The sequence below is a fragment of the Drosophila obscura genome, unplaced genomic scaffold, assembly GCF_018151105.1.
Source record: "Drosophila obscura isolate BZ-5 IFL unplaced genomic scaffold, ASM1815110v1 contig_29, whole genome shotgun sequence".
Taxonomy (NCBI): domain Eukaryota; kingdom Metazoa; phylum Arthropoda; class Insecta; order Diptera; family Drosophilidae; genus Drosophila; species Drosophila obscura.
This window is the reverse complement of record NW_024542816.1, coordinates 1,236,870-1,257,987: the sequence shown is the minus strand read 5'-3', so window position 1 is coordinate 1,257,987 and position 21,118 is coordinate 1,236,870. Positions and strand designations below refer to the sequence as shown.

Below are 21,118 nucleotides of genomic sequence, written 5' to 3'. Positions count from 1 at the left end.
CAGTCGCAGTCGCAGTCCCTGCCCCGACCACCCCGACCATACATTATCTGCAAAGGACACTATGTGCGACATCAGCTTGCGATGCTGCCCCACTGTCTCTGCTGCTGTTGCTGTTGCTGGCACTGGGCATGCCTCTACTGCTGCTCTGGCACTCGGCTGCTGCTCTGCCACGACTGCTGCCTGCTGCTTGATGCCTGCGTCAGGCGCTTCAAATTGAGCCTGGTTATGGTTTACATTCGAGGCAACAGCATTTGGCAAAATCAGTCGCAAACTCGTCTCCAAGCCAAACAGTCGTGAGCGGCTCTGGCCCCAGCAGCAATAGCCACAGCATCATCAGCAGATGGAAGCAACAGAAGAACCCAAAACAGAGGTCCATTCCCAAAGTCGGGGACACAAAATGAATCCTCAAGCTTTCCATTTCGATCTGACTTTGGCTTGGCGCCAAAAAGTATTTTTTTTTCGTTACTTTTTTTGGTTGTGTGTTTCAAAGTGCTCAAAACATACAGAGTAAGTCCCGAATGAATTGAAAGTGAATTGAAGGTGAAAGTGCAAATAGAAAGTGAAATTAAAATATACATAATTCCTGGTAGCCATCGGTCCTGGCCTGTTCTACGTGCGAGTTCCACCATGCAAGTTTTGAGCGTATTTTAATCCAAAAACTTGACACGTTGAGCTCGTGCGTGGTGCGGCCAAATCATCGCCGAAGATAACGCCAGAACAACGCGATAGAACCAGAACCGTTAGTGAATAGATGACGATCACAGATGACGATGATGATATGATCACAAGTAGCTATTTTTTTAATTGCCCAAAATCATTGCCTAAAAGTAAGCTGTATTTTCATATATATTAAAATGTTAGAGAAACTTTAAAATTAGTGCACAAAAAGGTCTCAAAGAAGCTCCTAATAAAGGCTACTCCAAAATGGCCTGTAGGACTAATTATATCAAACAAAATTCTATCCACACTCCATTAGAACAAAATCTGTAAAATTCAAAGCTCTACTTTTAGTCTTTTTGCCGAATCCAATTATTCCCAAATAATATCGTTTTAATTTATATAAAAGTGTAAAATCTTTCCCTCTTATTCAGTTTCACCATTACCATAAAACATATTCATGCTCAAGAAAATATTATAACATGTATTATATTTAATATATTTGTACATTTCAAGTGCCTAAACACACACACTATGATATTGTTAGTATATGCATTCAATACCTATTATTTAATTTGTATACAAAAACAAAATACGGAAGTATCCTGTAAACGGGAAAATATAGCAGCTGAGTTTTCCTCAATTCCCCAAATTTGTTAAGAACATCGCCTAAAAAGTCAGTACGTCTTGGGGTAGAGCTCGTCTCCTGCTCAGAATAGATACATTTTAGTTCTAACTTCAAATCGCTCCACGGGGGCCCCTTCACATATTTTCTAATATTCTGTATACTCCGAATCAGAATAACATTCTAGTTCGTACGAACTCTTTGAATCCCAAAAAAAGGACATGCTTATGTAGCAGCATTTATTATTTTTTAAATAGAAAATTCGTTCTTTGCTTTATGATTGAAGAAGAGATTTAATTTTAAAGGCTAAAAAAGTTTAAAAAATTAAATATAATCAACTCTAGAGTTGCTGTTGTGCTCCCATCCCTCGTTTCCAGGTTTCCCAATGACTTACCTATTAAAACTATTCACCAGACAACAGCCTACACACCATATAAATACACCAGCTATGCAGTATTTATTTCCTGTAGCGACTTCAAGTCCCGTCTTAAAGAGCACCACCACAATGCCCAATGTCCTGCCTACTTTCAGGGGCAGCCGCAACATTGTTGATATTGTTCCTCGTTCTGTTTGTTGCTGAAGTTCGAGGCGATGTCAGGGGGACACACGAATAGGAATAGCACTAGAGATGAAGAGATATCTGTGGCTGTGGCTTTGGGTATGGGTATGGGTATGTCTATGGGGATGTGGCACCCACACTGTGTGTGGCGGCAGCCAGCAACATGTGACGCGTCTGCAGAGGCCATTTACCCGCCGTTTTGCTGACGTCATAGTCCGCGCGGGGCCGGATGCTGGCGCTGGGCGCTGCCGCTGCTCCGGATGCTGCCTCAGGGTGGCATCTGATTTGCAGACCCAGTAACCCAGTGCCGATTGGACACGAACGCAGACCGAAGCGACAGGCTGAGGAAGGTGGAGTCGAGACGAAGCTAAAGAACCAGCGAAAAGCAGTGGGGGAAAAAAACCGAGCAAGAGGCAAAAGGAAGAAACAAAACGTCTGCAACGTCATTGACGTTGTCGGACTCCCCCCTCCACTAGCAGGGGGCTGTGTCTGTGTCCTAGATTTTTGGCGGCATCTATTTTTAAAACTGCCCCCGCCACAGCCACTGCCACTGCCTCTGCCACACTACCGTTTGCACCCTTTTTATGGTCTTTCTACACTTTTCTTGGTTCGGTTTGTTTGCAAGGATTTGTTTTGCACTTATTTTTCTTACAGCAGAAGGGCACAAAGACTGTCAACACATGTTTGCAGCGCGCAAAAGAAACTATCAGATTTCGAATCATTCTAAAAGCTCTCTGAATAAACCACTTGAAGGTAAGCATTATTATTATTTTTATAGACTTTTAAATAAATCACAACCCAAAAATTAAAATCGAACTACGAACGAGAAACAAAATTGTAATTGTACCCAAAGATATTCATTCATAAGAATATATTCCCTTGAAATTTAACAAGCTAAACTAGTTTAGTTCTTTAGTTCTGTGTCTCTTTATATTGCAAGCAATTTGTCACAAAATATGGGAACGCTGCAGGGTATTCAAAGTCTCCGCCTTCGCTGCCTTTTCTTTGTGTATCCTCAAGTATTGTGACGTAGCAGCGAAGGTCGCTGCTCCCTGGACTGTCTCTCTCTCTCTATGGATTCCTTCGCCTCGTATATGTTTGTAGCTGGCTGTCTGTCTCTCTCTCACTCTCTCTCTGCAAAGGACACGTGTGACGCGTTCGCAGGAATGTACAGGACTTGAGTGTACCATGGGCTTTATGGGTAAATGTGTGTGTGTATTTCACTGGGTACAACGAGAGGGCGAAGTGTGCACATTTAATTACAACGTTATTTCATGAATATTGATTGAAATCAACATGGCCAAGTGTACTTGCGGTACGGCCACAGCCTGTCAGCAGGGCGCCCCCCAGTGTGAGAATTCTATGGCAGGCAACAACCTTCACAGCACTTTGTAAACTTTATATTTCGTTCAACAACTTTCTTTCGGTTTAATTAAACATTCAATTCAATGCAATTCAATTACTCAAGCAAAGACAGAGTCAGCAACAAGCAACGAGTCCACTCGTGATGATACTTGGAAGGGCTTACCATTTTCCATGACAAACTCCATAATTGCACATCTGTTTTTCAGATTCAATTTGTTCTTTTTATTGTTTGTTCTGTAATTTACAATTCAACCTTAGTCAGTGCTTAGTCATTCCACCTTCAGCTCATCTGCAATCTTTACTTTTACACACCAATCAATTCCTTACTGATACAAATTTTAGCCCCCACGCATACCGATATCTTTTTTTTATAATAAACTATAGTCTGCTTTGTTTTCAATGCACAAATAACCTTATCCATTTCTGTTGAATTGTTATAAAAATACAACTCTCCGAAAACCTTTTCTTTTAATCTCTTTTGCCACACAAAATTTAATTATTTTTCTTGAACCAAAAATCAACATTTTTCGCGGCAACGATTTACCCATTTCTTCTATGGAATCTTTACCAATTTCTCTATAGTTAGGGTACAATCTTCAGCTGCCAAAGTTCACTTTTAATCCCATCTAAAGCCTCTCGAATTTAATCAAACTCAATATATATTGAATTAATTACTTATCCTTTTCCAATCACATCAACTTTCTTGTAGATCTTTGACATTTTATAAAAAAAAAATAAGAATTTCCATTTCTTGTGGTCAGTTTGGAAAATGTTTTCTAAAAGTTTTTCTTTTCTTTTAAAGCATACTTACAGGGGCCGGCCTTATTGGGTGGAAAGCAATGACATGTGTATGTATGTACTGTTTGTGGAAAATGGTTTGGAAATTATGGTTTCCCCAAGACGGCAATCGACTGATCGTCTCCGATGGCCTCCTTGCCGCAGACAATCTGTCACTTGATACGCGCTGCTTAAGCTCTACGTTTGGGGTTACCTTTAACGCTACCTTTGTTGAGATTCCCCATACCCATACCCACACACATGCACAAATACACGCACGCATCCACACGCACAGATGCACACACACACACACGGAACCCCACCCCCGTGATAGAGCTGCCTTGTACGGGCGCTGACCAGCGAAGCATTCCAAGCCCCGAGACCGGACCGGCCCGGACCGGCCCAGACCGGACCGCAGCGTACCGGACCTCCTGCTTCCCTTGGGGATGGGATGCCATACAAGTGCGGGGGCAGAGCAGGTGGAAAAATGTTATTTAATTTTTGTAACGCCCTCGTGTAATGGGGATGAACAGCATGGGGTTTCCTCAGTGATTGTGGGCTGGCCATTCCAGTTGCAGTTTGCATATCTCCATACGGATCATATTTCCAATTGGGCTTCAGCTTCAGCTTTGGCTCTGGCTTTGCCATTGCCTTTGCCTTTGGTCGAAGTGTCAAGCACCCCGTGTGGCGGCAGTGGCAGTGGCAGTGGCGGGGGGCACAACAACCTGCCTCAATGTCTGGCCGGCTGTGGCACTTTTGGAAATGTGCCGCGTTCCTTTTTTTTTTTTGTGTATTTCGGCTGACTTTTGCTGCTGCTGCTGCTTCTGCTTTTCCTTTGTAGGTTTTCCAAGCGGACGGCCCCTGAAAGTAGGCAGCGGCGGTGGCGGTGCCAGCAGTTTTTCCACCAACACACACACACACACACACGAAGAGGCCCTAACAATATTACACGCACACATGTAAGTCTTCGTCCGTCCCTGTCTTTTTGTTGCAGTTCAAAAAAACTTAAACAAGTCCGAGGGATGCGACGCCGCAGTCAGCAACGGCAGCAGAGTCGGCAACGGCAGCGGCAGTGGCAGCGGCAGCGGCGGTTCCATCGTGCAACTATAAAAGCCGTGCGACGGCCAGAACAATGTCTCAGTGAAACACCGTTAATTAAGCGACAAGCAGCACCCAGCCACAGCCACCGCCACAAGACAGGACGAATCCCTGGTCAATTCCTGGTCAGGACAGCTCCCATCAGAGGCGAATTCCCTTGCTATTTTTTTGTTAAAGTGAAACCAGGATGAGTCCATCCATCCATCTACCATTTCTTGTTTGTTTTGTGTGTGTGTTTGAAGTGCCATTAAGGATGTCCTGCTGGACAGCCGTAATATGATCAATTAGCGGAGCAGCGATTAAATTGAATTCGCAAAAAAAGGAGGAGGAGAGGAGCACACATAAATACATTTAGTAAAAAGCGTATTTAAATTAAAAATCAATATGTACAAAAAAAGGAAAAAAAAAAGGAACGAGAAGCAGCTGGCGGAGACCCCATACCATGCCGCAAGCCGGCATTCTGGCAATCAAATATTCAAAAACGTGCACAGGCCCCTTGCCACAGAGACCAATTACCGATGGGCAGAGCCGAGTTGGAAAAGTTGGATGGTACACTGCCGCTACTAGACCCCATAACTAGCCTGGAAATTTGAACATATGTTTTTGGGTGAAGGAGGGGGGGTGGGGCCATGTCATCATCATCATTTATTCATTCAATATTCGGCAAAGGTTCCTCCCAGTTCCCCCTCGGCTCAAACTCCCAACACTTAATTCCATTTCCAAAATGTCCCAGTGATTCTTCTTCTCAGTGCATAGTGGTTCCAGTTCGAACGGTACTTATTGCAGCTGCTGGCCACTGCACAAGATTAGATTTAAGACTCTTGTGCGTGTGACAGCGGCTATTGTAAGAGGCCATACAAGCATCAGAACTAAGCGAAATAAAAAACTAAAACGAAACATGCCGCATGCCATCGATGAGTGGCTCTGTTTTGTTGGTTCTGTTTTATTCCAGATTAGGTGCAAATAATGCCTAATGGGAAGCCGTACTAAATCCATTTTCTCTCTCCCACATACGTGGCTGTGAGAGAGAGATTTCCCCCATTAATTTTCAAACAATTTCTGACGCATTGGCCTTGCATTTAATCAAATTGTAACGAACTAATCGAATTAAGGCGCTAGCTCAAATTTTTCGATAGCTTTTCTATCGAGCCGTGCCAGTTTGATTCGAACGATAGTCCAACTTTCGATAGTTGGACTTTGCTTTTTATTTCGTGATTTTTTTCACTTGAAAAACTGTAGAAGATAAGCTGTACAGCTGCCAAACACGTCAAGGAAAAAATTCCTCTCGTGCTATCCGGTTCGATTTTTGAAATACTTAAACGCTTTAGTTGATTTTGGCTCTACTCATAAGTGCGCTGTGTCCCAGGGGGTATTATTGTTGTTATTTCAAAACGGTCATACCATCCCAAATATCACAAACTACGCAAAAATAAAAAAAAAACACAACTAAAACAATAAAAAGGCCAGCAACTGTACAACGAGGCAGGCATAAAGATGCTTATGTGCATCAAGATGCAGACTATTAAGTAAGGGAGAGGATGGAAAAAGTGTTCTGGTTCGAGTAAGTATCCTATCCCGCATTCAGACTATCACATTGCTATCGATAGGCTGCCTACACATTTTGCACAACATTGCAGACAAAACTCTACCAACAAATCCAGAAAATAACATATTCACGTAAAATGAATAACTCGAACGAGTCAGAGCCACGACGACAGGGACCACCAGCGGCGGCTGTGTCGCCCCGCGTGACCCAGTCGTTGGCGCAGTTTGATGCAGAGATTGGGGAGCAATTGCGACGACAAGTGCGCGCCCAGCAACAGCCACCGCCGCCGCCAGTTGGACCGGTCGTGCTACCCAATGGGGCCTTTCCTGGTAAGCAACCAAGCGACGGTCGGATTCAACTTGACCACGCAACTAATCCTTCACCCCGTAACGACAGGCTCCCTCACACCTGGGTGGAACGACCCACCGCCACTGAACCCCGACTCGGTTCTGGGCAATGCCAACAGTCGGCGGCCACGCATTGATCCACGTCGTCGTGCGCCCTACCCCATCGAGGGCAATTCATTACTATTTTTCCCGAACCCAGAGGCTGGCGGTGCTGAGCCCTCAACGCGCCCAACAGCCATGGTTATGCCGCGCCAGCTGCCATTGCCACCTGACGCACCCAATGGCGCTGCACACCACGAGCCCGATGACGGTACAGTGCCAACGCGTGGACGGCCCGCATCAGGCAATGCCGCGTCCAGAGTGCCCACAGCCGTGGTGCCACCGCGCATGAAGAAACCCAATCATGCAAATTTGCCCCACTTTTAGATCGTAATCAATTGATGTATCATAGAAATTCCAAATTCGTGTGTAAGCATTCGCAAACTGCGGAAGAATGCATTTAGGGATTACACATGCGTCGTTGAACTCCCGTTTTTCGCTCCGGCAACTCCCCAGGACCTACGTCAGGATGACACATCAATACTCCCTTCTGTAATCCAGTAGAATGCACCTAAAAATAAACTACTTTAATCATACACGTGACTCTGTCTTTCCCCCCCTTTTACATTATTTAACAGCGAGTAACAACAACAACAGAAAGGGTCAACAAAAGGGATATAACATGCATACAGGCGTCACCATCAGCGATGCGACCATCACCAGGGCAGCTGGGAGCCGTCGTAGTTGATGAAGGCACCGTTGTGCTGCTCGTTCAGCTGGCTGAGGGTCTGGATTATTTGGTTTGTGCTCGTGGGCACGTCCAAGGGGGCGCTGCTGCCGCCCATGTCGGTGCGCACCCAGCCGGGATGCAGGCTGATGCAAAGGATCTTCTGCGGATACAGGTCGATGCTCAGCGACTTGGTGGCCGCGTTCAGGGCGGACTTGGATGTGCGGTAGCCATACATGCCTCCGTCCGTGTTGGACCCAATCGAGCCCAGCACGGAGCTCATGTTGATGATGGCCGCCCGGCTCACGCCCATGGGCTCGCTGCCGTTGGCCTCGGATGCCTTTTTAAGCAGCGGCAGACAGGCCTTGGCCAGCATGATGGGCACCACGGTGTTGGTGTGCAGGGTGTCCAGAATGTCCTGGGGCCTGGTGGCGCTAATGCGCACCGACTTGGGGGCCACCCCAGCGTTGTTGAAGAGCACATTGAGGCCTGTTCCCTTGGTCACGCTCTCGATCTCGGCAATCAGTTTCTCGTAGGCATCGAAGTTTTTTAAATCTGCAAGAATTTGGATTGTTTTTTATTAAATTGGGTATGTCCCAGAACAGGGCGACTGTCCACTCACCAATCTCCAAGATGTGTATGTTCGAGCTGCTTGGCCAGATCCTCCAGTTCCTTTTAAACGAAAACATTACAAAAATACAGTTTATTATTATGTTTAGGGTTGCCACTCTTTGATAGCCACTACTATCGATAAGAATCTACGTTTTGGCACACTAAGAACGAAATAGCATGCGAAAGCTCGTTCATTCGGTGAACTAAATCATTCTTTTAGTTCATTCGATGTTTTTTCCCAATATCGTCCTTGTTGGATGATTTTTCTTTATGACCTCTCCCCCCTCTAGGTCACACACCATGCAACCTTCTTATGGGTATCGGTAGCGAAAGCAGAACGATAAAAATGAACTCATTTAGTTCGTTCACACCGTGAATAGTTCTTTCTTTTCGTTCGTTCACGAACTACCCAACACTAGTACAAAAGCTATTGCAAAAAGGTTTGCGCCGCTTATTTCCATTTTGCATTTCGCTGTCAAGAGTGCTATCTCCGCAACCCGCTGCTGTTACTACTACTGTTTCTTCCGCAATCTCAAGATATTATTTTGTGTTCACGTCTTCTGCTGATCCTGTCCCTTGGCCTTAATTATTTGGAGAACTTAACGACGATACAAAAAATGGCGCCCGTGCAAGGTGAGTGCGAAAGTGTGGAGTGGACTGGTGGAGAATGACCGCCACGAATTAGTGCCCGTCGTGTTTGTAGTTGTTAGTCCGTCTGTCTGGTTATATGGTCTTTCGCGTAGTTTCTTGGGCTATGAGTCATGGAGGGGGCAACTATGACTTGACGAGAAATAAAACAACAAATCTAGAGAGCACTCACCACTGCCTGGGCCCGGCTGCGACATGTGGTAAAGAGATGCTGCGGTGGCTGCGGCAGGCTGTTGAGGGCCTTGACCAGGCCCAGCCCCAAGCCACGGTTGCAGCCAGTTATCAGAATGGAGTTCATCTTGTCCTTCTTCTGTCCGTCAATGTCGGTCTCCGGCTTTAATGATCAGCGTAAATCTAATCGTGCACTCAAGATTAGGGCTATGGGCCACAATAAAATGTGTGACACTGGCGGCAAGCACTGGCGACTGACTGCTGGGGCTATGGGCGGCTTGGAGGGCTGGCTCGATGGATTTTGCCAGAACAATGCTTCCGCTCGCTTATCTGCACTCCGCACTTGAGTTTATTGTCGTAACAAAAAAATTATTTGACGGCCGGCGGCCAGAGCATGCAGCTGACAGTGTTGCCAACCATCCTGCCGATGTTATCGATACCCCATTTGGAGGCCAATTTTTCCATTGTTTTGAAGATTGTTTCTGAAAAGGAGACCCACAAATGCTAGCAACCCTAGAGCGGACAACTGTTGCGCTTCCAATGGAATTTATGGAAATTTGTGCAAATTATTGCGCTGTCTCCACCCTTCTGGTGCCACTGCCACTGCCGTCATCTTGAACGCTCTATTGCCATTCCGCTTTGCTCGGCGCATTCGCGTCAGTGGTGCGCACTCTCGCCGCTCTCCTCGGTCTCTCCCTGTTACGTAGCCCGCTATCGGCGCCTCCGCCTACCCACCACATTCGTGGCATTCCAACAGCGACGTGTTTTCTGTGTTGTTCCACCGCCACCGCTGCTCGACCAGACGAAGGCGTTCTACAGCTTTTGCAAAAGTTCGCTAATTGTTCTGGATAGAGATACAATAGATCCATCCGTAAGACGACATGTCGCTCACCCTGTGGAACTCGAGATTATCGGTGACGTTCGTGCGGCAGTATGCGACGATATTCACGTCTGGCTCTGTTGCCACTAGCAGTCTACAAAATAAGTTCACAAATTCAAGTATCCTGAGTTATCACAACAACGACAAGCCACGGCAGCGAACTCTATACACGATGCAGAACAATCGTCAGGGCAAGCCACCAACGACCACAGATACCGCCAACATGGGCGGCATCGGGGCAGCTCCTCCCGCTGCCTCACAGCATCCACACTGCGACAAGCAGACGATGTACGATCATCAGCCAACCCGTCAGCAGTCCTCCAAAGGTAAGCAGAGGGCAGTTGGCAACGGCGATAGACCCAACCCTTTCCATTGTATATCGCTTATGCAATAACAGTTAGTCCTATACCCCGTTGGCCCCTCCTCCCTCAGACATATGTATGTATGTAAGCTTATCGTATTTCTTGCTCTGGCACGTAGAGCGGCAAACGGTTTATTCCGCTCCAATCTGCAAAGTCATTGTGGGGGCCACTAGCAACTGCTTTCCAAAAACCCATTCAACTTATTTACAATATGTGTACCGTAGCCCATGTACCCGCTGTACCCATAAATTAATTTCACAAGACTCTTTAGTGTGACCCTTTTGCTGAGCCAACGGAACTTTCGAGAATCTCTTCTCTCACTTTCTCTCTCTCCCCTCTCTCTCTGGCTATCGTTGGGCCCCGATTTCACCATCATTTTATGCATTCTATTGCTTATCGGCATAACAAATGGATAATTGCATCATCATCTTTGGGAAACGTCATCGTCAAAAACATCAACAATTGATTGCAACGTGACGACAAATGTGGCTTTACAGATCGGCAATAGATAAAGTAAACGGTGAACCTCGGGGGAAAACTGATATCTGGTGGAGGGCTGGCACTGGGACTGCCAACTGTTTTTGCGGTGTAGCCCCGGGGGCCTCGATTGCGACTGCGATTGCGATTACGATTACGGGGCCGCCTGTAACCATGGCAGTCCACAAAAGGGCCAAAGCAAACCGCATGAGTGGGTGGCGTTTGTACATGGGCGTACGCGGGCGTGTCACAGATGATTGCTCCAATTTGATTTGCCTGGGCATGGGGGGAGGACGAGAACAGGGCCAAGGCGTGGTTATCGCTGACTTGCATCTAAGCAAACACTGGGAAAAGACGTTCTCGCTTTCCTTCAGTAAGGACTGGGCCGCGGCCCCGTCTGGACATGCATCTGTTCGATTTTGTGCCCGCCTCCGTGGCCGACGGAGAGCCGCCGCATGAGCGGAGCGTCTACCGCTCGGCCTACATCGACATACGCCTGCGTCGGCACCTGCCGACGGCTCAAGGAGGTGCTATCTTGTGATATCCTTACGACTTCTCTTGGCATTCCCTTCAATTGCAGGTAATTATGATTACGATTTGGTTGTGATTGGCGGTGGGTCAGCGGGTCTGGCCTGCGCCAAGGAGGCCGTCCAGAATGGTGCCCGTGTGGCCTGTCTGGACTATGTGAAGCCCACGCCCATCGGCACCAAGTGGGGCGTTGGCGGCACCTGCGTCAACGTTGGCTGCATTCCCAAGAAGCTGATGCACCAGGCCTCGCTCCTCGGCGAGGCTGTCCACGAGGCGGCCGCCTATGGCTGGAATGTGGATGACAAGATCAAGCCGGACTGGAGCAAGCTGGTCTCCTCTGTGCAGAACCACATCAAGTCTGTCAACTGGGTGACTCGCGTGGATCTGCGCGACAAGTAAGTGGAACCCCTTGCTCGTCTGTGGCCCCGCCACAATTCATTAAATGCCCCATCAACGATCTTTGTGCCCTCAGAAAAGTGGAGTACATCAATGGCCTGGGCTCCTTTGTGGACACGCACACCATGGTGGCCAAGTTGAAGACTGGCGACCGCACAATCACCGCCCAGACATTCGTCATTGCCGTGGGCGGACGTCCCCGCTATCCGGACATTCCCGGCGCCGTTGAGTACGGCATCACCAGCGATGATCTGTTCAGTCTGGACCACGAGCCCGGCAAGACTCTGGTTGTGGGCGCTGGCTGTAAGTACACACACGATATTTGATCCGCTCCCTGCATTCGCTAATCCATCCCTGTTTCCCTATAGATATTGGCCTGGAGTGCGCTGGCTTCTTGAAGGGACTCGGCTACGAGCCCACTGTGATGGTGCGCTCGATTGTGCTGCGCGGCTTCGACCAGCAGATGGCCGAGCTGGTGGCCTCCTCGATGGATGAGCGCGGCATTCCCTTCCTGCGCAAGACGGTGCCACTTTCCGTGGAGAAGCAGGACAACGGCAAGCTGCTGGTCAAGTACAAGAACACGGAGACCGGCGAGGAGGGCGAAGATACCTATGACACCGTCCTCTGGGCCGTTGGCCGCAAGGGCCTGGTCGAGGATCTGAATCTGCCCAACGCTGGCGTTACCACAGTCAAGGACAAGATCCAGGTGGACACGAAGGAGACCACCAATGTGGCCAACATCTATGCCGTGGGCGACATCATCTACGGCAAGCCCGAACTGACACCCGTGGCCGTTCTGGCCGGCCGCCTGTTGGCCCGTCGCCTCTTCGGCGGCTCCAACCAGCGCATGGACTACTCGGACGTGGCCACCACCGTGTTCACGCCCCTCGAGTACGCCTGCGTGGGCCTCAGCGAGGAGGATGCCGTCAAGCAGTATGGCGCCGACGAAGTGGAGGTCTTCCACGGCTTCTACAAGCCCACAGAGTTCTTCATTCCCCAGAAGAGCGTACGCTACTGCTACTTGAAGGCCGTCGCCGAACGCACCGGCGACCAGCGCGTCTATGGTCTCCACTACCTGGGACCCGTTGCCGGTGAGGTCATCCAGGGCTTTGCCGCCGCCCTCAAGTCCGGCCTGACCATCAACACTCTGATCAACACGGTGGGCATCCATCCGACCACCGCCGAGGAGTTCACCCGCCTCAGCATCACCAAGCGCTCCGGCCTGGACCCCACACCGGCCAGCTGCTGCAGCTAGATCTGCACTCAACCCCGGAACAGACGACTGCAGCCGGAAGGACACATCGCCTTAGCCGTCGCTGCCCGCAAACCGCAAATTGAATTGAATTGAATGGAATTGTTGTTGCCGCGGCCCAGCGATACAAAGTTTACGTTTCGTTTAAGTTTTCACACAATTAACGCCCCCAAAACCCCAAACACACACACACACGCAATAGCCTCAACGTACGCCTCTGCAGGATCCCCACCCACCATGATGCAGAGGCAGGCGCAAAGATACACACAGACAGAGAGAGAGAGCGGGGGAACGGGGACCGTAGACCGGGATATGGTGACCGGTGGAAGACTGGAGGCTGCCGCAAGGAACCGCACCACATTCAGTCCTCCTGTTGCCGCCCGTCCCACTGTCCACCCACATGCCCCACAGCTGCACTCAAAATTTTGAATTTATGTTAACAAATTACAGTACCCCATGAAAACAAAAAAAAACAAAAACCCTTTATCTGTACGGTAGGAAAATATAATTTTCAACCCACAATTAAAGGATGTGTCATTGCTGGTATTGGGTGGCATTGTGGATGCAGCTGTCTCTCATATTTGTAGGTTACAGCAAGAGTATCCAAAGGACACACGATATTGGCATTTGAACTAATGGATTCCGCTCCACGACTCTACGACTGTCTACTGGCTACATACCAATATGGTAAAAGCTGTCAATTGACTCACACTAATCTCTCGAATCGGTATGGGACCTATCCCCACGAAGATCAGGCTACTTTACGCTATTTTAGAGTATGCTGCCAGTTGCACATTTTTCACAACAACTGCCAAGGGACTGCTGATTGCTCCTCTGGACTGACATACTGGCGCAACCCCTGCAATAACCCCAAAATCCAATTAATTATACGGCTGCGACTCCAACTATCCCATCAGCGATGGTTCCTTGGGTATGCCTGGGATAATTATTGCATGCATTGTTGCATGCCGCCGCCACTCTGATATTCAATATAACATATGACCCCAACGGTACTGGGGCGCACCTGAAAACCAATCAACAAATGTGAACCGCTAGATCACTGACTCCCCAGGCGGCAGGTTATGCACTCAATTATTGGCAGACCCCTCTGGAAGCCAGACCACAAATGGATTGACATTCGGCTATTAAAGGTGGAATTACTTATGGCAATCAAATGGGGGGCCAGAATCGATCAGCCGGTAATGGCGGATGATTGCACTCGTTTACTAGACAAACATATGAAATCCAAGTTAGATTTAGGCAGGTAAACTTTAGACTATAGAATAGCACAGGGTACTATTGCTAGAAATTTGACTTTGCCTATAAATTTAAAGTGCCTTATATGCACAAGTTTGCGAATGGTTTTTTAGAGTCTTCTTGAGTCTCATAACGAAAATTGCACCAAAATTGTAAGGAGCCCTAAAACCTGAAAATAGTTCAAGCTTAAATTATAATCCGACATTCGAGAACTGCTAAGAAACGTTTAAGCACATCTTATAGAGTCGGAAACGTATAGAATATGGAATTTCTTCCATCTAGATTTCAGCCTTAAGGATCCAATGGGCTGTTAACGAGTTCTATCTCTCTTTGAGCAGCACGTAAACTATTTTGACTTCCAGCGGGAGCAATCTCTTCTTCCTCCACATGACTTAGAGCGGGATGGATAATAATCGTCGTGGGCTTGTGAGTTCTTTTGGTAGGGAATCCCTTCTGAAGGCTGCTTGTATTTTTCTATTTGATGTTTATTTTGGTTGTTTTTTTTTCCTATTTTCACGTATTGTATAATTCTTTTTTGTTTTTGTTTTTTAACAACTTGAAAGACATTTTACGACAGTTCAGCGCTACGCTGAGGCTGTTTCGTGCCCGCGCATACTCCTGCTGCTGATCCTCCTCCTCCTCCTCCTCCTCCTACTGCTGCTTCCTCCTGCTGCTGACTATTCTGTTCTTCTTAAGGGGACTTGGGGGGGCGGAAGCAAAGTTAAAAAAAAAATATATAGAGCATTAATTATTTAGTAGTTATATCAGGGGGATGGAGGAGGTCTAGATGGCGACGCTCTGCTTGGACTGTTCGTCCTGCCGCTGCTGTTTGTTGACCGCCGATATGCACTTGGCCATGGTGGGGGAGGCGCGTGAAATGGCATCGGTCATGAAGTAATCGCGCAGCTCCTTCTGCTTCACATCGATGGCCCCGCCGCTGATGGATTTGCTCTGCAAAAAACAAGCAAGATAATCGAAGGGCACAGCGAACAGAACGGCAGGTACTACTCACGATTGCTGCCTGGGCACCGGTCTCATTGAAGCCGGCCGCCTCCACCTCTCCGAGGCGCGTCAGATGTGGCGAAATGTCTTCGAGGCGAGAGCGCAGCTCGTCGAGTGTATCGTAGGAGAGCGGTGTGCCCACCACCTCGGAGATGGCACGCAATATCTTCCAGTCCTCGCGGGCCATGCCCGGTGGCGATACGGCCGGCAATGTCTGCTGGGGCCTGCCCTCCGTGTTCACGTAGATAGCCTGCTTCTCCGTGTAGGCGGCACCGGGCAGCACAGCGTCGGCAATGGAGGCTCCATTGTCGCCATGCGATCCAATGTACACCACAAAGCAGTCCTTGGGCAGCTGCTCGCGAGTCACCTTGCCGGCATCGGCATTCAGCAGGAACAACACCTTGGGCTGGGCCTTGATGGCGCGATCTGCGCCCGCCTGGTAGCCCACATCGTAGGCGCCCACCTGGGCGGCATTGTTCTGCAGCACGTTGAAGGGGTTCCACTCCTGCAATTACAAGGAAGCAATAATCAAGGATTACAAGAGAGATACGCGAAGGGCGACTCACTGGCTTCTTCAGCTTCTGGCAATACTCCACGATGGTGGCATGGATGGCGGCACCGTCTTCACGCTCCAGGAGATCGGCACCAATGATGATGGCCGGCTTCTTGGCGCCCTCGAGCACCTTGGAGAAGGCGTGCGAGCCAGAGCAGACGTCCTTGATGAGGCCAGGGTCGGAGCCGAGGTTGTCGTGCTCGTAGGACAGATCGATCTTGGGTCCAATGGAGGCGATCTGCAGCTCGTTGTGGACATAGGCCTTGCGCAGGCGCGTGTTAACGAGGGGAGCCTCGTAGCGGGGATTTGTGCCGACCAGGAGGACGGCATCGGCCTCCTCCAGACCGGCAATGGTGCTGTTGAGCAGATAATTGGCTCGCACATCGGTTCCGGAGCCCTTGATGAAGCCCTGCTCGGTGACGACGGTCTCGCCCTCCAGGCGATTGATCAAATCCTTGAGCGCCACCAACGCTTCCACGTCGGCCAGCTGTCCGGCAACTCCGGCCACCTGTCCATTGGCCTTCTTCAAGGCCTTGGCCACCGCAATGAGGGCGCCCTCCCATTCGACGGCCTGCAGCTCACCGTTGGGCATGCGCACCATGGGGGCGACCAGGCGCTGGCGCTTGAGGCCGTCGCAGGCGAACCGGGACTTGTCCGCCAACCACTCCTCGTTGACGTCCTCGTTCTCGCGGGGCAGGATGCGCAGCACCTCGTTGGTGCGGGTGCTCACGACGATGTTGCTGCCGACGGCGTCCAGGACATCGATGCTGCTCACCTTGCGGATCTCCCAGGGACGGGCCACGAAGCTGTAGGGCTTGTTGGTGAGGGCGCCCACGGGGCACAGGTCGATCACGTTGCCCGAGAGCTCCGTGAGGAAGAGCTTCTCCACGTAGGTGCCGATCTGCATGTCGTTGCCGCGTCCGGTGGTGCCCAGATCGTCCACGCCGGCGATCTCTGAGGCGAAGCGCACGCATCTGGTGCAGTGGATGCAGCGGGTCATGATGGTCTTCACCAGCGGCCCAATGTCCTTGTCCTCTACAGCGCTGCTCTCGATGGAAAGCGGGGAGGTGATCAGAGGGAGGGACTCGAAAGGAGCGCAGGACTCTTACCGCTTGCCGGTGTAGTGGATGTCCGTGAAGCGGGAGCGATCGGAGCCAAAGGCCATGGCCTGATCCTGCAGATCGCACTCGCCGCCCTGGTCGCAGATGGGACAGTCCAGCGGATGGTTCATCAGCAGGAACTCCATGACACCCTCGCGTGCCTTGCGGGTCAGATCTGAGTTGGTCTTGATGCGCCAGCCCTTCATCACGGGCATAGCGCAGGCGGCCACCGGCTTGGGGCTCTTCTCCACCTCCACCAGGCACATGCGGCAGTTGCCGGCCACGGCCAGCCGCTCATGATAGCAGAAGCGCGGAATCTCAACGCCGACCTGGGCTGCAGCCTGCACAAACGGATGGGAGGGGGGATGGGAATGGATGGAAATGGTGAATGATCAGTGGCGGATTGCGATGCCAACACACTCACCTGCAGCACTGTGGTCCCAGGGAGCACCTGCACGGGAATGTCATCGACAAAGACCTCGATCTTCTCGGGCGCCTTGGCCGGTGTCTGTGCCACGATGGCGCTGGTGCGCACCGCTCGACTGGCGATCTGATGTGTGGGTGAGCCCAGTGCGCCCAGCGCCTTGACAAGCGGTGCACGTATCATATTTTCTGCAACGAGAAGCAACCACAAAAACTGCAATCCTCTTTCCTAACAATTACATAAGTAAGGCTGCCTGGCAACATTGGCCAACTATCGATTTGTGACCGTCTGTGGGCCGCAATTCCCGACAATTGTGTGCCGCAGCTGCTGGATAACTTCACGGGGATTCAGGCAGTTGCGTGACGCGGGACAAATGGAGCAAAACCTACCGAAATGCTGGAAACTATTTATTTAAATTCTCGATGCGGAGACAACTTTTTTATCGCTTTGACAGTCGCACTGTGACTGTCGCGCTGCCAACCTACGCGTTTGACAGCTGACCGCTGCGGATGGCAAATACTCTGCAAATATGCACTAAAAATATATAGTTTGACTAGATTTGTGTGTTGAGTCGGCCAGATAATAAATGTTGAGCCCACATCCCATTATTTCATTTAATTGAATTTGTCATACTTGCGGCCATTCTTTTTTCAAGCAGTTGGCAGCGCGGTACTTAACAGCTGTTCGAGTTTTGTTTATATTGTTTGTGACCATTCACATGTAAACGTCGAAATTCAAATTGGAATCAATCTGATGGCGCCCACGACACGATCAGCGGGCAAAGAAGCTATTGAAGACGCAGGATAATCCCCCAGTTAATCTATGGCTTTCAATACTGTGAAGGAGCATGTTTGTACAGTGACTCCCCTGATTATATGCGTGTCATGTGCCGCATAATCCCCGGCTGGCTGCCAATATGCAGCGATAATATTATTAATTAATTTCCTAGTATATAGTACTAGCGTAGTATCTGCATTAAATTTACTATTTAATAAATTAAACGTGAAACTAAATTATAATTTAAAATTTAAAATATAATTGGGTACCCATAGTAGAGGCCTGTGCTGGTGGTACAGCACAGTGGCAAGTAGTCGGTAAGGTAAGGTAAGTGGTGGGTGGAGCCTGCCGCCAACGCCGATGCTGATGCCACAAGTAAGATCAAATCTGGACATGAGAGTCACGCGAAAAACTACAACAGCAATAACCACAATGGCTGGAAGTCGCTTGGAGCCGCCATCTACTCTGCCATGTGTCTGGACAGACTAACGCACGATTCTGTGGGGAGCCCGTCCCTGGCGAACGGCGCCACTGTCTCGTCTTGGGCCACTCTACTAGAGGGGAGTGCGTGACACGAGCTGCCATCGTCCAAGGATCATTTTGGCTCTTTCTAGATGAGTCCAGAAATCTTGAGAGCGGAAATCCATCGGGAGTGTCCACACACACGCGCCCACCTCTATCCGCCAGGGTATCGCTGCCAGGTAATCAGATAAAAATATATTATGACGTACCAGACCGACTTTTCATTGTTAATTGAGCAACAGAGCCGCAGACCTCAGACCTCTCAGACCTTTCTGTCCCGATCCGATCCGATCATATCCCATCCGACCCGGCCCGGCCCGGCCCTGAATGATTGAGACGTGCTTGATATCTCTTGGCATCGGGGCATCGTCGATGCGATGCTGCGTCTTCATCGTTGGCGTCGTCGTCGGCGTCGGCCGTCTGGGCGCCTGTTGGCTGTCGCTGTCTCTTATCTTGTATCTCGGCTTTTGTCTCTCCCTCCTCTCTGGCGCTGCCCCCGCCGCTCAGGTGTATGTGTGTGATAGAGTTTTTTCTCTTTAGCATTATCGCATTTTGTATCTGTGTGTGTGCTGCTGCTGCTGCTGCCACGCTCCAGACGTGTCGCCACAATTTGCAGCCAAACGCCGGCAACAGCGGCTTGGCGCCTAAAATCAAACGGGGGCCGAACGAAAATTTTAAAAATAACGTGCAACAACACGACGGCGGCACCGGCACTGGCACTGGCGACGGCTAATAATGTGATTTGTCTCCTCCGTGATGGGGAACCAGAGCCGCAGACCTGCTCCCCCCGCGGCATCTTTAGTATGTGATAATTTAAAGCAATTTACTCCCCTTTTTGTGGCAGTAGGCAGGGCAGGGCAGGGGCCAGCATTTAACGGTGTCCTTGATGGGAGCGCTCGCCCTGCTCTGAGGAGGCAGGAGCCAGGCGGCTGGCGGCTGGCAGCCATTTCTGCGGATCGCCGTAATAAAGCAGATATGCATGATATGATTATAATTATATGGCGCACAGCCACAGAGTCGAGTCCCTCTAACCCGACAACTGGGCAACGCATGCCAGTGTACAGTGAACGCTGCCTATTGGCAGACAATTCGAAATGCATTTGAATCAGCAAACAAAGCGAAGGAGAGAGAAAGGAGTGTGTGTGTGTGTGTGCCCAAAGGTGATGATTTGCCCAAATTGTACTTCTATGGGGTGACACATTTGCAGAGAGCTCTCTCGCGACCGTTACACATTGTTGCTGTCCCAACGAAATTGGTTACTCGGCAGAGCAGAAATTATTCACCTTGTACAGAGACACCTTTGCTCGTGGAAGTGCTTGGAAGGATGGAATGCAAAACATGTGGTTCTTTGCTGATGCTCTCTCTCCATCTCTCTCTCTCTCCGCGGTCTATCTCACAGTAGGACCTCGAAGTGTCAGTCTGTTCCCCTGGCACAGCAAAGGTATCAGATATTCATTCAGCTGCACTCCGCGCACTCCCCGACTGCAGTACCTACTGTCCCGAGCACTTTCTTTTCCGTTTGCACCCGTTCGTCAGAGCCCACTGTAGTGGTCAACTGCACCACAGGGTCACTGTCAGCAGTGGCAATGGCAGCGCAGCATTTCCTTTGGCCCGCGTTGGGGGTCACACAGACAGCGCAGTGCGGTCGATCTGTGCGCTGACTGCGCTGCCGGCAGCACCGCGCTAGAGACAAAAACTGGTGTTCGGCTCTCGTTTGCGATTGCTCGGCTCTGGCTGGGGGCTGCTCTCCGGCGACGCCGGTCTCCCCCCAGTCGTGTGGTAGTATGCATGGTATATTTGCCACTCAGGTAGGGACAGCTCGGTCAGCGTCCTCTTTTTGCGGTACCAAAAGTTACCAATTCCGAGATTTTGTGTGGGTTTGTTCTGATTTGATACTCAAGCAGCACAGGGAAGAACAGCAGTAGATATAGGATGACCATATGTATGTATATGTTTAATGTTCAAGCGGTGGATAGAAAATAGGCGCAGTGCAAAAAGTATTACATAAATCAATAAATTACATTCTTACAGGTCTCACAGTACGCAGGACTGTGTTTCTTTTGCACCTCTTGCAATTTGCCTCTCTCGAGGAAAAGAGCTTGGCAAAAAACTTACGCCGCTGAAGTGCCGGGTGACCGTACCTTGCTAAGTTTTACCCTGGTAGTATGCTTTCCTTCAAATAAAACCATCGTCGCTTTGCAATTTTCACTTAGTCTGAGTCCGATCGGCGGCTGAGGCTCTTCCAAAAAAAAAAACAACACCAATCGTTGCCTATCCGTTGCGCCGACTCTGCACTCGATACGTGAGCGAGATACGATCAGAGATCTATTGTCATATGCCTGATCCGTGATCTGTGATTTGTGTGATCCGTGATTCGCGTCGAATGTGATTCTTAAAAATACGTTAAACGTTTCCTT

The 21,118-nt window shown here is 49.6% G+C and overlaps 4 protein-coding genes across 5 annotated transcripts; 2 read left to right on the top strand and 2 right to left on the bottom strand.

Annotated features, from left to right (window-relative positions):
* The first annotated feature begins 6,371 nt into the window (after positions 1-6,371).
* LOC111069375 (formin-like protein 3) lies at positions 6,372-7,609 on the top strand. The gene is made up of 3 exons (XM_022359408.2): positions 6,372-6,642; positions 6,719-6,956; positions 7,024-7,609. The coding sequence occupies exons 2-3, from the start codon at positions 6,764-6,766 to the stop codon at positions 7,398-7,400; spliced, it is 570 nt and encodes a 189-aa protein (XP_022215100.2). The 5' UTR covers positions 6,372-6,642; positions 6,719-6,763; the 3' UTR covers positions 7,401-7,609.
* A 7-nt stretch (positions 7,610-7,616) lies between these two features.
* On the bottom strand, positions 7,617-9,572 carry LOC111069374 (C-factor). The gene is given in 4 exon segments (XM_022359407.2): positions 7,617-8,295; positions 8,363-8,388; positions 8,390-8,412; positions 9,173-9,572. Coding segments are annotated over 4 exon segments (741 nt in total). The 5' UTR covers positions 9,299-9,572; the 3' UTR covers positions 7,617-7,729.
* On the top strand, positions 8,764-13,588 carry LOC111069373 (thioredoxin reductase 1, mitochondrial). 2 transcript variants are annotated; one of them, XM_022359405.2, is made up of 4 exons: positions 8,764-8,985; positions 11,471-11,813; positions 11,891-12,117; positions 12,183-13,588. In XM_022359405.2, the coding sequence occupies exons 1-4, from the start codon at positions 8,970-8,972 to the stop codon at positions 13,067-13,069; spliced, it is 1,473 nt and encodes a 490-aa protein (XP_022215097.1). In that variant the 5' UTR covers positions 8,764-8,969; the 3' UTR covers positions 13,070-13,588. The 2 variants fall into 2 exon arrangements, with proteins under 2 accessions (XP_022215097.1, XP_022215096.2); XM_022359404.2 differs by lacking the exon at positions 8,764-8,985 and adding an exon at positions 9,931-10,377.
* A 1,166-nt stretch (positions 13,589-14,754) lies between these two features.
* On the bottom strand, positions 14,755-17,901 carry LOC111069372 (NADH-ubiquinone oxidoreductase 75 kDa subunit, mitochondrial). Its single transcript, XM_022359403.2, has 6 exons — positions 17,792-17,901; positions 17,403-17,590; positions 16,988-17,319; positions 15,892-16,921; positions 15,336-15,830; positions 14,755-15,274 (listed from the first exon to the last, which is right to left on the bottom strand). The coding sequence occupies exons 2-6, from the start codon at positions 17,583-17,585 to the stop codon at positions 15,107-15,109; spliced, it is 2,208 nt and encodes a 735-aa protein (XP_022215095.1). The 5' UTR covers positions 17,586-17,590; positions 17,792-17,901; the 3' UTR covers positions 14,755-15,106.
* Between the last annotated feature and the right edge of the window lie 3,217 nt (positions 17,902-21,118).

What these genes read in the sequence shown, in the direction of transcription:
- LOC111069375 (XM_022359408.2), top strand. Translation starts at nt 6,764, where the DNA reads ATGAATAACTCGAACGAGTCAGAGCCACGACGACAGGGACCACCAGCG. An exon ending in ACCCAATGGGGCCTTTCCTG is followed by an intron (nt 6,957 to 7,023) that starts GTAAGCAACCAA and finishes CCGTAACGACAG; the next exon opens with GCTCCCTCACACCTGGGTGG.
- LOC111069373 (XM_022359404.2), top strand. Translation starts at nt 10,053, where the DNA reads ATGTCGCTCACCCTGTGGAACTCGAGATTATCGGTGACGTTCGTGCGG. An exon ending in CGCGTGGATCTGCGCGACAA is followed by an intron (nt 11,814 to 11,890) that starts GTAAGTGGAACC and finishes TTGTGCCCTCAG; the next exon opens with AAAAGTGGAGTACATCAATG. An exon ending in TCTGGTTGTGGGCGCTGGCT is followed by an intron (nt 12,118 to 12,182) that starts GTAAGTACACAC and finishes GTTTCCCTATAG; the next exon opens with ATATTGGCCTGGAGTGCGCT.
- LOC111069372 (XM_022359403.2), bottom strand. Translation starts at nt 17,585, where the DNA reads ATGATACGTGCACCGCTTGTCAAGGCGCTGGGCGCACTGGGCTCACCC. An exon ending in CTGGGACCACAGTGCTGCAG is followed by an intron (nt 17,320 to 17,402) that starts GTGAGTGTGTTG and finishes CCGTTTGTGCAG; the next exon opens with GCTGCAGCCCAGGTCGGCGT. An exon ending in GCCAGAAGCTGAAGAAGCCA is followed by an intron (nt 15,831 to 15,891) that starts GTGAGTCGCCCT and finishes TTGTAATTGCAG; the next exon opens with GAGTGGAACCCCTTCAACGT.